At 51.7% G+C, this 14,419-nt stretch overlaps 2 protein-coding genes across 4 annotated transcripts in view; one reads left to right on the top strand and one right to left on the bottom strand.

Moving 5' to 3' along the window:
* Window positions 1-5,911, top strand: part of GATAD2B (GATA zinc finger domain containing 2B) — a 120,745-nt gene extending 114,834 nt beyond the window's left edge. For all 3 annotated transcript variants that reach the window (XM_034936183.3, XM_055113584.2, XM_055113582.2), the window contains one exon: window positions 330-5,911. In XM_034936183.3, the coding sequence (XP_034792074.1) occupies window positions 330-463 (134 nt within the window). In that variant the 3' untranslated portion in view covers window positions 464-5,911. The remainder of the gene's footprint in view (window positions 1-329) is intronic.
* A 723-nt stretch (window positions 5,912-6,634) lies between these two features.
* Window positions 6,635-10,620, bottom strand: LOC129397959 (immunoglobulin superfamily DCC subclass member 3-like). Its single transcript, XM_055113600.2, has 2 exons — window positions 9,318-10,620; window positions 6,635-9,231 (listed from the first exon to the last, which is right to left on the bottom strand). The coding sequence occupies exons 1-2, from the start codon at window positions 9,499-9,501 to the stop codon at window positions 9,041-9,043; spliced, it is 375 nt and encodes a 124-aa protein (XP_054969575.1). The 5' UTR covers window positions 9,502-10,620; the 3' UTR covers window positions 6,635-9,040.
* Between the last annotated feature and the right edge of the window lie 3,799 nt (window positions 10,621-14,419).

Raw genomic sequence — 14,419 nt, forward strand, 5'->3', positions numbered from 1 at the left:
ACTAAAAATAACAAAAAATAGCCGGGCAGTAGTGGCACGTGCCTATAATCCCAGCTACTCTGGAGGCTGAGGCAGGAGAATTGCTTGAGTCTGGGAGGCAGAGGTGAGCCGAGATCACACCACTGCACTCCAGCCTGGGTGACAGAATGAGACTGCGTCTCAAAAAAGAAAAAGAAAGTTGCTGTTGAAATAAAGCTAACCAAGTGTGGCCAGATACTGGTAAATTCTGCTTCCTTTCCATCTCCAACTCTGCAGCCCGAGGGTAGAGTGGAAGGGAATGTTATTTCCTCTTTTAATACCTGCCCTCCACTTTTGTCTCCTGGGTCCAGGTGTCAACATTGCATACTTGAATACTGGCATCGGAGGACACAAAGGCCCCAGTTTGGCAGACCGACAGCGTGAATACCTTTTAGACATGATCCCTCCCCGGTCTATATCGCAGTCCATCAGTGGACAGAAATAACGCCTGTTCCACTTGTACTGCCCCATCCTTGAATCCTTTATCCCTTTCCTCTTTCATTCCCCCAACTTCTGTCGCATGCAGTGCCTGTACTGGTGCCTACCATACACGGAAAGCAAAACAGAAAAACAGAAGACAAAAAATAGAGATCAGCAAGAAAACACACGCCCTGCCCTGCCACCTCCCCTTTATTTCACACTGCTGCGATCTGTTCTTCTGCCGCTCTGTCTTCTCTCTTCAATTTTCTTTAACAGTGAGGTGGATCTTTACCTCTGATAGAGGTCAGAATGAGGTCCTGGGGAGAATCTAAGCCCTCCGATGTGTGTTTCTAAAGTTGTTTTATGCTATAATTATTACCATTTTTAATGATGTTGTGTGTCCTCCCTTTGTTCAGTGGACGGTTAAACCTTCCCCCACTCAACCAATCTTTTTCTTTTTCCTTTTCTTCCTTTTTTTTTTTTTTTTTTCTTTGTAAACACAAATGACATTCAGTTCAATGATATGAGCATTGCAGATTGCAGTAGGGGTCCCAGCTGCCAAGTAGGACATGACTAGGAGTGTTAGGGGCAGAAGTTTTGAATGCACTTAACCGGAGGAGGGCGCAGGGTGGGGGGTATCAAAGAAGGACGAATAGCACCCTACCTGTGGGTGTTTGGGGGCTGGACAATTTGGGTGGCAGTGTTTGGTACTGAAGTTGGGCTCTAAGAATGAGGGGAAAGAGCCTGGGGAGGAGCTTAAAACTCAACCACTCTGGAATTTACCCATAGAAGACGGGAAGAAAGAGGTATGAAGATGGGCTCAATTATGAGCCAGGGAGGATTGAAACTAGGTCCTGTCTTTCTGTATCTTGGGGAAATAAGACCGATCTCCTGACCCCATTGGGAACACGGAAGTCTATTCCAGGCCAACCAGCCCAAAATTATTTCATCTTGTATTCTTTGTAAAATTCTCCCTCACCCCACCCTGCTTTTAAAAATTCTAATCTATCCCCTCTAACCATAGCCCCATCTATAATACAGAGGAACGGCTGTTCCAAGGCTGTTTGCTGGGTGTTCCACAAGTTGGGTGGACATAAATGAGTCAAGTGACAACAGGAGGAAATAGACTTAGAGGAAAGAAAGGATTTCTCTTCCAACAGTTGAGATTCGCATATTTGCCTATTCTTTCACCCTCTGAGTGCCAGGAGATGAGAGGCTGGGGGTACACAATCAGGTTGGAGTCCTGTCCTTACTCTGCTGCACCAGCTGCAGAACCAACTGCTCAAAGCCAAACAGCTCATGGCAAAACCAGCTTAGGACCTCTGCTGTACAAATAGTTGCTTCCCACTGCCCCCCGCCCGCCCCCAGAATGATATTAATTTTGCCTTTTTTTTTTTTTTTAAGCGCTACTAATGTAGAGAATGAATTGAATTGTGCAATGTTGCTGTTCTGGGGACTGGGGAGATTAGCATCCCATTTGCCCACACTGTGGGAAGACGGAGTGGACCAGGCTATTTTTGAAGTAAGGGAAGCCCCTTAAAGGTACGGGTTTCTGCTCTTCTCATAGTGTACACCCACCTGCCTCTCTGGCTCCAGAAGCTGCCAGAGTGCACTGGGGGGAATGTTCTCAGCAGAGAAGAATGAGGAGAAGTTTAATATTTTGCCCTTGAAAGTCACCTGAGGAAGTTTCCCCACTTTTATTTTTTAAAATTTAGTAATTTTTTAAAGAAGGCACTTTTAAAATTAACACACACATGAACTGCACACCTTCCCCATAAAATTTGGAGGTGGGGTGGGAGAAAGAGCTAAAATCAGGCTCAGTTCCCCTACTCTGGCCTCTACTCCCCATACCCCAGTGCCACTGTGGGTGACTATACTGGCCCTACGGGCCTTCCTGGCTTTTTTCTTTCCTCCCTTCCCCCAAATTCATTGAGCACTTAAAGGAGCAGAGATGCAGCCAGTGTCTGGGCTCCCCCAGTGGTGAAATGATCTGGAAGCTAGATGCTAGTAACAGGTAGTGATTGGGTTTTTTGAGTATTTTTCCGGGGAATGTGGTACCCCTGACTGTAAGTGGTGGGAGAGGGAGGGGGGTTAATGGAACTGGGTCTGGGATTATTTTAAAATTATATATATATATATAAAGATATATTCTTACATCTTTTCTTTGCCCTCTGTGCTTTGAAAGCACTGGATAAATTGTTTGGTTTTGCTTTTCTCTCTTCCACAAAATTGGAAGCTTTTTAAAAAAATATTTTCCCCACAAGTCATCTTGCCTTGTGGCATGTCTGTCTAGCCTCTTCCTCCCTCCCTCATGATGAAGTGCCATTTCTGTTACGTCTCCCTCTCCCCAAGCTCAGAGGTGCTCAGAGGTACGAGATGCCCAAGTTTGTCAGTTGAGATTAAAAGTAAGGAACAGAGAATGTGCAATACCGTCTGGCTGGGGGCTGTCCCTGCCCTGCCCTGAGCTGAGTCCTTTCCCTGGGAGCCAGGCCACCTTAGAATGGGGTTTGGAAGTAAGATGTATAGAGTTGGGGAATCATGGAGAAGGAAAGCCTATAGTCGAGTGCCTGCTTAGGTGCTGAGGTCACAGGGGAGATGGTGGAATCTTCCCTGTTTTTATCCCCTCAGGGTCAGTTACACAGAAGCTGCTTCTTGACTAGTATAGCTCGGTGACCCTTTGTTCAACCGCTGAGGTTTGATTTCTTACCCTTTCTTCTCCCCATTTTCATACTCTTCCCAGGGATTAGTGATGGAGGTGAGGTCTCCCTAATCATGGTAAAGTGTTAACCTTCCACCTCCTCCCTTCCCTCCTCCTTCCTCATCCTTCTGTCTTCCTCAATTCTCTGTCTCTTTTTCATCACTGATTGCCTTGTGTCCCTCCAAGTCTACTTGTTACTATCCATCTCCAGGCTCTGGGCCGTGTAGACACTAAACCTCATGCCCTAAGGACAGGAGGAAAGACCCTCTGTTTGGAGCGTTATTAGTAGAGTGAGGATCCCACCAGTTCTGCCTGGCTTCCTCCATCCCCAGAGGCACTAAAAGCAGTATTTTAAGGTTGGTGTCTTACTCCCTAGAAGCCTGAAATGGGTGGAATAGCGGTAAGGCTTGAGTAAAACTAGGGGACAGAGGTTCTTATTTGTCGATTTTATTTTATAATTTGACCACAGCATCTGGACTCCCTCTCTCCCTGGAATAAGTATTTTTCCCACATTTTTGGATATATGTATGGTAGACAATTTTTTTTTAAGACACAGAGATAAATGTTTTCCTGCTTTGGTTACCTTTCCTTTCCCCTTTAAAAGGAATTAGCTATAGAACTGCTTTGTAAAGATGCTTCTTGATATTTTACTTTTGTTCCTTTTCCCTAATCATTCCCTTTTCTCCCCACTCCTCCAGAAGGCATAACCCTTCTCTCCACACCCCCTACCCCCACCCCCGTCCTAGGCTCCCATCCTTTCCATCAAGACCTTCATTAGCTTATGATATTTGCTGCCGAGATGTTATAACAAGGACTCGTTCATGTATATAAGCTATTTCTTGATCCATTTAAAAGGAATTGTACATTGTGTAGAAAAAAAAAAAAACCTGAAAAAGAGAAAAAAAAGCCCTAGCCATGGATATTGTGAAACTGTGTTATGTCATTTTGTAATGTGCCCGTTTGTGTATGATCCGTGCAAAAGGGTTTCTGGGGAAGGGGAGGGGGTAGGGAGGCAGGGCTGTGGAGGGTGGGTAGGGGAGTGGGCCGGGCCCAGCACACTGAGACTGGCAGCTGCTCCAACCCCATCCCTCCTTAGAGATGCCACCTCCCCCACCACCCACCCCTAATTTGTGCCTTGCCTCCCCACCCTGGAGTAGTCCCTCCGGGTCACCAGCACTGCCTTGGCAGAGCCCACTCCCTACCCTAACCTGCCCACCCTCCCTATCCCCCAGCATTAGGTTGATACTGTGGGGAAGTGCTGGGGGCTGGGAGGTAGCCGAGGAATGGGGCAGTTCCCGGGGGCATCGAAACCAAGTATTATTATGAATTGTAATTGTATTTGCACTGTTTTTTTCCTCTGATTGCATCAGCATATATACAATATACCTATATAACAAAATTCAGTGTCAAGCTTTCTTATGCAAGGGATTTCCCCCACCCCACCTCCTCAAAAAAGAAAGAACCTAGTCTTATGGGCCTTTGAGGGTGGATTGTCAGGGGATGATAGAAAGGATTTTAATAAGTCATCCTGAGGAAATTTCACCTAGTGAGAGCCACATCCATCTGCACAGCCTTAGGCTGCGTGAACCGAGGTGAGGCTGAGCTCCTGTGAAAGCCAAGACCTCCTGGTCCAGGACTTTGTAGAGTAAAAAGAACCACCAACACAAAAGGGGTTGAGGGGGCTACAATCTGGAGACCTGGAGTCTCCTACTAACTTGCTATATGATCTTTGGTAGAGTTAATTTTCTGAGTATCAATTTTCTTATCTGTGAAGTGAAGAGGGGGATCATCTGGCCACCAAGTTTAAAATTCTATACTTCTCACCTGCCAAAACCAAAAAACAACTTGAGGTGAGGAAAGTGTTGGGCCCAGAAACCAGGGAGGAACTGAAAGTGACTCGCGTTGAAGTGGTTATGTGTATGTCAATGCTCTTGGAGAACTCCCAGTCCTCTATGGTTACCCTTGATTTGGGAGAGGCAGCAGAGTCATGTCCAGGGCATCAGACCAGTGACATCTTTGCCTTTATGCCTCTAGTCATCTGAGGGCGGGGACTAGGCCTCAAGCCCCATCTCACAGCCAACCACAGAGCCCTTAAGGGTGGTTGACAATTGAATGCCCCAGGTTGGTGCTTTAGTTATTTACTCCCTTTGTGAGCTACAGGATGTGTAACTTTTCCCCCATCTTGGTGATAAAATAGGAGAGCGCAGACACAGCCCACATTTTGTCTCCTTTCCTCAGATTTCATCTGAACCCCGCTAAAGGCAGCTGTTTCACAGTCTGTCTCCTTCAGGGGCCCAATTTCCCCACAGCCTGGGCTGAGTACTCCTACTCTCTTCTTTAGGTTCTGGGCTGATAAAGCCTGGAGAGGGTACAGGGTGATGGGTGAAGCCCTGGTGAAGGTGGAAGGATAGATTGGGGTTGGGGGGTGGGGAGCAGGGAGGTGGGATGGGGAATGGCCTTCCCTGAATAGGGTGGGTGGGAGGGGAACAAGACCCTTTTGCACAACTCTCTTTAAGTTTCCTTTATTTCTTTTTTAACTCATTCTGATTTTCTGCATTGTGTTTGGGAAATAAAATGAAAAAACTAAGACCAATAGAAACTGGTTTTCAAAAAGGCAAATACACTCCCATCTGTTTCAGATGCTGCTGAGCATTTCAGCAGTGACAGATTCAAATAATAAGCTAATTTTTGGAGAAAGGATTAAAAGAAAAAAAAACTTTGTAATATTTATCACTTGCAAGCTATGTTTAATAAAGAAAGGAATGGTTTCTAAAACTTTCCTGTGGCTTGTGCTTTAGTTATGGGGCTGGGGGTGGCAGTTTGGCGGGAGAATTTTCAGGGTAATTGGGAGATGAGCTATGGCTGTCTTCCCTAGTCAGTCCAGCCATGGACTGAGTACCTTTGGTTTGTATCCTTCTCTTTGATTGTGATGATTGTTTAAAGCCCTGACCTACTTCTGTGTTCTTGTTCCCCTCCAGCTCTAGCTGGAGCCAGTATTCTGGAAGCCACCAACCCCACTTTAGTTATCTGATGACTTTAGGTCTAATGGTATCATGGGGAGGGGGCTGGGTCTCCATTCTCTCCTAGGGAAAGGTGTCCCCTAGCAGTGCTTGGCCCTTCCCACCACACTGCTCTGGTCTCTAGTGACAGAATCCTTTAGCCAGGCACAGTGCTGCATGCCTATAGCTACTCAGGAGGCTAAGGTGGGAGGATCACTTGAGCCAGGAGATCAGCCTGGGCAATGTAGTGAGACCCCATCTCTATAAAAGAAAATCAATAATCTTTTGTAACATGCTTGTTCCTCTAGACGGTTGCCTTATTTACCAGCAGGGGTTCACATTGCTGTTTTCTAGTAAACTACCGAATATAGTTCTTTAACAATCTGAATGCAGCATCCCCTGAAAGATCTGGAACTACACTTTCTCACCATCTCATCACTCCCCTCCCCCAAGTTTTCCTTTCAGCCCAAAGCATTAACCAGATCCTAATTTATTTTTTCCGTTTTGGTTATTTATTTCCAACAAAGCAGTTAGACCAGGCCCAACCAGAGAAGAGGATGTCATTTCCTCAAGGACTTGATGTTTGGGGCTATTCTTAGCCCTCTTGCTCCTCAGCCACGTTTTTTAGTTACAGCTGCTGCTGTGCCTTGTGCAGAGGGCACTATTGTGGAGGGCCAGAGCCCAGCCTTTCTGGAGTCTTGTCATTGGTACTAGCATTACTCTATAAGAGCACAGGAGACAGTTTTGGGGTCCTCTAAGCCATGGGCTTTCCTTCCCCCAAGACCCTTCCCTTTTTGGCACAATACTGGGCAGCCTTGGAGAGAGAGTGATTGAGGGAGTGGCTGGGGCTTTGGCTTTAGAGCATGGCAGAGCTGGATAAGGAGGGACTGTGGTGCTCTGGATGCCATAGGCTGGTAGAGGGAGAAGTGGGAAAGAGGTGCTCTTCGGACCCCAAGAGTTGAGGGAGGGGAGATGGGGAGTGCTCCCCAGCCTCTGTGCTCATTCTACAGGCGATTCAAGACTGCCAAAACCCTGACTCAAACTAATCTCTTTCAAAAATAAAAATCAAATGGGTAAGGAGGACCCCCTGCGGAGGAGCCAGTGCTTTGGATCTGGGAAGGGGGAAATGGGTATTTGGTTGCTCAGAGAAGCTCATATGAGCTCAGATATTTAAGACTCATGTTGTAGGGAGAAGAGGGGCAAGAAACTCTGCACCCCCTTTGCCCACCTGCCCACTCGGACCACAAGGAATGCAGGTCGCCTGTCCCTGGGCAGAGCTCAGCTTGGGCACGAGGAGACAGAGACAGATTTTAGACTGGAGGGCTTCAGGTTGTGAGATGGAGGTGATGACAGAGCCTCTTCCCCTGCCGCCATTTTGTGGGGAACCCTTAAAGCTAGGTGTCTTTGGGCAGGTTCATATTTGGATCAAGAAGAGGTGAATATACTGGATGGGGTTATGAGGCAGGAGTAACTGGGTTGGGGGTAACTCCTAGCTGGGCTTGGTTTAGTTTGAGGTTATTTGATGTGTTGGGGGAAGGGATGCAGATTCTCCCATTTCTTGAGGTCTGGGAGGAACAGAGAAACCACACCCTCTTCTCTCCCTCTATGGCCAGTCCTGCCCCTCCCCAGAGAGGAGCTGAGGGACTTTTGGTTCTTTCCTGACTCTGGGGTGACAGGGACAGGTGAGGTAGATTCTTTGGTGTATCTGGAGTTAGTGGCATCTCGGAGGGAGCCAACTTGGAGGGCCCTAGGCCAAGGCCAGCTGTTCCACAGTCACCCGAGGGTGAAGGAGGTCAGGCCTCTGGACCAAGGCCTCAAACACTCCAGTTTCCCCCACTCATTCCCCATCACTGAATCCGCCTCACCTGGGTGGTGAGTTCAGTCTTCTCCCCCAGCTTCCCTCCACTCTGAGTCTGGCCTTGATGGCCCCCAGTTCTGTCCGAGGCAGTCCGAGGCACTGCCCAGCATTCCTGGGACTCCTGTTTGCAGAGGAGGCTGCCCAGGTAGGAAGGGTCAGCAGTGTGGTCTGTCTGGTGCCTCCCTCTGCCTCGCATGGCTCCCAACCCCTCCTCCTGCTCCATGCTCCCCAGAGATGGAGAGGGTGGACCCCTCTTCATGCTGCTGGATGGCAGGGAACTGGCTCTAGCTCATTTCTGCTGCCCTTGTTCTTTGCTTTGGGAGCCCCAGTTCTCTCTTCCCGGCTCATGGCAGGCCTTCTCCTGCCCCTGGTACCACACAGCTCTGAAAAGAATTGGCTTCCTCTCTCTGCCTGAGTCTCCTCATTGGTAAAATTGATTGGTTGTAGATTGGGGCTTTTTTGCTCTCTTTGGCCCTGTGCCACAGTGATGCAGACTGTCTCCCTGGCAGATTTCCCACATTAGCCCTTACCTGGCCCTTAGCTATGTCTCCAGCCCAGGAAGAGGCAGAGGAGGCAAACGATGAGGGCAGCCAGGCCCACGTGGATGCCCACCACAACCCCAGGCAGTGGGCTGCTCTCACCCTGGCTGCAAGAGCACCCAGTCTTGGACTCTGTGGACACTGTGCCATCTGTCAGAGAGAGGACCAGGGTTGGAGGTGAAGCCCAGCCCTCTTCCTCCCTGAAGACTGGCAGCCATGGGTCCTATCAGAGGGGCCTGCTCTGACCCCAGCCCTACTACCCTCCTACCAGACCCCACTTACCAGGAGTGGCCAGGGGCACATCACGCAATGAGACAAAGCGGGCACTGCTATTTCCATCCCCATTGCCATTGAACGCCTGCAGCTTGATCTCATAGAGAGCAGTCAGTTCTGCCGGGAGCAGGGGAATGTGAAGGGGACGGGCATTTCTGGGCCAGGAAGCTCAGTACCTGGGGCAAGATCACACTGAGAAAGGCAGGCCTTGAGTGGCACAGGAAGGTTCAGAGCCTCACCCAGGTCTGTGTAGAGGAAGGAGCTGACACTGCTGGCCAGGAGCAGAGGCCCCTGAAAATGGGCAGCAGGCAGCTTGCGGTGAACGTTTGAAGCCTTGGATGGGCCCCAGCTGGGGTGGCAGCTCCCAGGAGGCCTGCACAGAGGTGGCATTCAGCACTTTGGTGGAGAAGCCCAGGGCAGCAGGGGCTGCAGAGGAAAACAAGCAAACTAGTTGGCAGTCCCTGCCCACCTGAGGCCAGGGACTTCCCAGGGCTGGAGAGGCTGTCACTCACTGCTGCCCATGGTGGAGGCAAAGATGGGAGCAGAGTCCTGACTGGCACCCTCTGCTGAGTAGGCCCGCAAATGGATGGTGTAGGCTGTGGCAGGCTCCAGGTTGGAGAAGACGTGCTCAGAAGTGCCTTTGCTTACGGCCTCTTGGAGCTCCGGGCCAGATGGCTCTGAGGAGCAAAGCAGCATCTTCTCACTAGCCACGTCCCCACACCTTCACAAACTGGGGACGAAGCCCCTCTTGGTGCCTGGCTGGGCCAGCCAAGCCTCCAAGGAGAGCAGGGAAGGGAGCTACAGAAGTTGGAGCTAAGCTGAGAAAGGATGAGGATGAGGATGAGGAAAGGGCCTGGAGTCAAGCTGAAAAGCAGTAAGGAAGCACCAAAAGACCATGTACAGAGGCAGCCAGCCCAGAGAACCACAGGCCCAGAGGCCTGGGAAGAATCCAGAAGGGTCTGGGGTCATGGAGGAGACTGGGGCTCAGAGAGTGAGAGGGACTCACCCAGGACATCAGCAGTCAGGAGCAGAGGTGGGCTGGTGCCAGGGACTCCTGGCCCCTGGCCCTGCTCTGAGCTCAAAGCCCTCTCCACCCACCCACACCCACCTCCCACAGGCCGGAGGTGCAGCACGTAGCCAATGATGTCCCTGCTGGAGGGGGGGGTGGCTCCCAGGACACTCGAATGGCAGAAGTAGAGAGAGCCATGGCATGCAGGCCCCTGGGGACAGGGGGTGGCTCTGGGCCCCCTGTCACAACCAGGCGGGCACTGGCCTGGTTGGAGCCCGTGCTGTTCTCTGCCACGCATTGATAGATGGCCTCATCCTCAACTGAAACCCCTGCCAGCATCAGCGTACTAGAGAAAGACAAACTCAGCTACTGGGAGCCCTTTCCCACCAAGCCTTAGTGGAGTGGCCCTAGAGGAGGAGGCTGTGTGGGGACATTACCTGTAATGGAACAGTCAGGGCAGAGCCTCCTGGGGGAGGGGGGAATTGCTGGAAGTAGAAGGTAACTTGCTGGGGGTTTGTGGATGGGTATGGATTTTTGAGATTTAGGTAGTGAGTGTTGCATGTAGGTGGGGGTGGATGCCCAGGGTGGGTAGGGGGACCTACCATTGCCAGTGGGCAGTGGGGAGTGGTGAGACACGAGTACCTATTGTTGTGAGTCAGCCTGATGTTATTCCCAGGACTCAACACCTTCCCATTCTTCAGCCAGACCAGACGGGACTCAGGGACGCCCTGGGCCACGCAGGTGAAGATGGCATTGCTGCCCGGAGGCTTGGACAAGGACTGTGGCCACTGGATAAACTCGGGGAGCTGGGCAGGCAATAGCATGGAGGAAGGCGCCGTGAGACCCAGCCTCTTGCCTCCTGCCCTGCACCCTCTCCAGATCCAGGCTCCTGTCAGGGAGCTGGGGTGCTCCAGCACTCTCCCCACCCAGTTGGGCCCTTGGGGCTCACCCTGCACGAGCAGGACGCCCTGCGCTGTGCGCCGGACATGGGTGCCTGGCCGATTGGCGGCGCAGACATAGACACCTGAGTGCTGGACTGAGACGTCGGAGATCATGAGATTCCCTGTGTCCAGAATGTCCAGAACTTGGATGCCCTCTACGCCGATGGAGCGGCCATCTGCAAGACGGCGTTGGGGGGTCAGGCTGGGATAGGACGAGGGAACAGGGCTCTGAGAGACAGCGAGGGGGTGGGGGGCGGCTGCGCACCCAGGCGGCTCCAGGAGACAAGCGGCCAAGGGTGACTGGTGGCAATGCACTCCAGCACTGCCGTCTGGTGCGCTGTGAGGGTCAGGTTCTGAGGCCCAGACAGGATCTCTGGCTCCTGCAGCAGCCTCAGGGGTCCCACTGTGTGGTGGAAACAAGCAAATTGGATCAGGAAAGGAGAACCTCCTTCCAGTACTCAACTTCTACTCCAAGCACACTCTTCCAGCCCACAAATGTCACCAGACCTCAGAGGTGTGCTTTGCAGCTAATATTCCATCCCCAATTTACAGATTTTAAAAATGACCTGCCCAAAGTCCCATGGGAGTAGCTATCAGGCTGAAGGTCTGGTAGACTGGGGGTGCGGAGAGAGAGGAGAGTGAGCATTCTCCTCCTACAAACCCTGTGGGTGGCCCCACCTTCCCTGGGTGCCTCACCCTGAGGGGCAGGTAGAGGCACCCACAAAGTTAGTAGGAGGCGCTCCCTCAGAAAGCATGACCAGCCTCCTAAGACCTCAGCCTGCTTAGCTGCTTAGGAAGGATGTGTTTTCCCAAAGTAACTCTTGTTTTGGGTCTAAATCACATCTTCATTTTATGCCATGCTCCCCCGTTTCATTAGTTTATTCAACAGGTCATCACTGGGGGCTCCCATGTGCCAGGCAGCACCCTCACACTGGGAGCACAGTTGTGAACAACATCGTGTGAAACAGAGCTCTGCCTTCCCATAGGCCATCATCCTCATTTTCTTTACCACCTTGTATCATGTGAGAACTTAACGTGTCTTTCCTTTCATAAATGCCCTTTATTAAGAATGTCTCAGATAAAATGTTTCTAAAATGAAAGTTTCTCAAGGGCTGGTCTAAAGTCTTACACATCTTTATCCCTCAAGGTGTAGGATTGTGTTTTGTTCATTCATTTATTCAGCAACTATAGATTGAAGGCCTACTTTGGGCCCAGCCCTTCTCCATTTGCCTCTTGCAAGCTGCAGTACAGGCTGTGGGCTGCCCTGGAATCTCCTGGCCTCATTCAAAGAGGCTGTGTCCTGCCTGGCCAGACAGTTCAGTGAGGGGAGGCTGGGCCACCCGGGCCGACCCCTTCCCCATGCCAGACATTGGCTGCGAGCCCCACAGATTGTCCCATTTTGCCCTCACCACAGCCTGTGTGCGGAGTACTGTTATTTCCCCCATTTACATGAGAAGATCAAGGATCAGAGAGGTTAAGTAACTTGCCCAATGACAGAGGCACTGGCAGAACTGGGGGACTCCCTGGATCTTGGTAGCACTGAACAGCTGACAAAGAGGATCCCCTCTTTAGCCGCTGTGAGCTCCTTGAAGTCTGGGAAATTCTGTCTCACCCTGGTGCACGCCCAGGGTAAGTGCCTGTCCAGGTGTGTGCAGTTGAGTGCATTAGGGGTGAATGGCTTGGGGCCTTGGTCCCCAGCTCCTGCCCCTGGGGAAGACTACTCTTGACACCAGCTCCTTTAGGCAACCCTTGAGCCTTCGGTTTCTGATTGGTCCTCTGCCCCCAACAGGCGCCTGCTCCTCCTGCTAACCTCCTGTCGCTCTCTGGCCATTCGTCTCCCTGCTCCGCGGACAGCAGAATCCTATGTCTGCTCCATAGCCTTGAGAGACATAGCCTCCTGCCCTGCCCTCCTGCCCCAGACTGTGGATAGGAACGGAACACCACAGGCCAGAGGGACCTCATTGGGCTCCTCTCTGCTCCTGCAGAGGAGCCGCTGACCCCCACCCTCGCTTTGAGTTTCTAAGTCAGTTACAGATCAGAAACACAACCGTTCCCCCTTCCCCTGCCAGTCTTAAGTTTAAAAATTATATACCGGCCGGGCGCAGTGGCTCACGCCTGTAATCTCAGCACTTTGGGAGGCTGAGGCGGGCAGATCACGAGGTCGAAAGATGGAGACCATCCTAGCCAACATGGTGAAACCCCATCTCTACTAAAAATACAAAAATTAGCCGGGTGTGGTGGCGGGCGCCTGTAGTCCCAGCTACGCGGGAGGCTGAGGCAAGAGAATCGCTTGAACCCGGGAGGCGGAGGTTGCAGTGAGCCGAGATGGCGCCACCGCACTCCAGCCTGGCGACAGAGCGAGACCCCGTCTAAAAACAAAAAAATAGATATAGCCTTCGGTGAAATTTTGTCAGAGATGTTTTGAAAGTTCGCCCAGGTGCGGCAGTGGTGTCCCGTGGTACACTTGCTTATTTATACCCTGGAGCCCCCTAGTGGCTGATTCAGGCATGACTTTCCCTCACAAACACCTGCGGCATCTCTGGTTTAGGCAGGGTCTAACCTGCCTCTCCTGCTAGGCACCAGCTCCTCATAGGCTCTGCTGTGGCCTTCACTTTGGGCACAAAACTCTCCCACCCCATTTGGCCTGCAAGTGGGGTCATCCTGGGTGTTTCGTCTCAGGTACAAAGCTATTTTCATCCTCACCCCAAGAAGGAGACGTGCAAGTGTCCATGCACACATGCACATGTACATGCAAGCACAGACACATACACGAACACATGCCCATCTACACGCCATGTGTATGGGGGCCACGTGTTCAAAACACAGGCTGACTCAGCCCCAACGCTAGACCCTCCAGAGCTCCCACTACCCTCTGGATCAAGTCCAAACTCCTTTCATGGTATGCCTTGCCTACTCGCCAACATTAACTTTGCTACCCTGAATTCTGCCTATTCTGTGGTCCAGCAACACAGAACTGCCTGTGTGAACTTTGTTGTCCTCACCCTTGTGCATTTGTCCAAGGAAATGCCCCCGCCCTTCCCTCCTGACCTTGGCTTGCCTCTCTCCACTCACCCTTCAACACCCGGCTTGGGGTAGCTTACTCCAGAAGCCCCTGACAATCCTTGCCCACAGCCCAACCCTGGGTTCCCGCAGCACCACCTTCTCTCTCAGGTTGTGAGCTCCAGGAAGCCAGGGATGGCTCAAGCCTGCTGCCCTCCCACACCTGGCACAGTGCTTAACATGTCATAGGTGCTCAAAATGCCTGCCTGTCCCATGTACAACCACAGCAACCATACCCTCCTCTCTGCCCAGTGCCCACACTGGGCCTGGCTTACCACTCAGGGTCAGCTGGGCATCCTGGCTGTGGCGGGTACTGGCCACATTCCGTGCCACGCAGCGGTAGGTTCCCACGTCAGTCTGGCTCACACTGGTGATGTGGAGGATGCCACTAGGCAGCAGTGTGACCCTGAGGATGCAGAGGTCAGGGCTCCATGGCCTGTGCCCTGGCCCACAGCCCGCCGTCCCATTGCACTCCTGGCAGGTGCTCACCGGTGGTTGGCAGTATTCAGGGCTGTGCCATTGTGCTCCCAGGAAATGGATGGCTCAGGCACCCCCTGGATCAGGCACTGGAAGCGAGCAACTCCACCCCGCTCCACCTCAATGG

Source organism: Pan paniscus, chromosome 1 (assembly GCF_029289425.2).
Source record: "Pan paniscus chromosome 1, NHGRI_mPanPan1-v2.0_pri, whole genome shotgun sequence".
In the NCBI taxonomy this organism is placed as follows: Eukaryota; Metazoa; Chordata; class Mammalia; order Primates; family Hominidae; genus Pan; species Pan paniscus.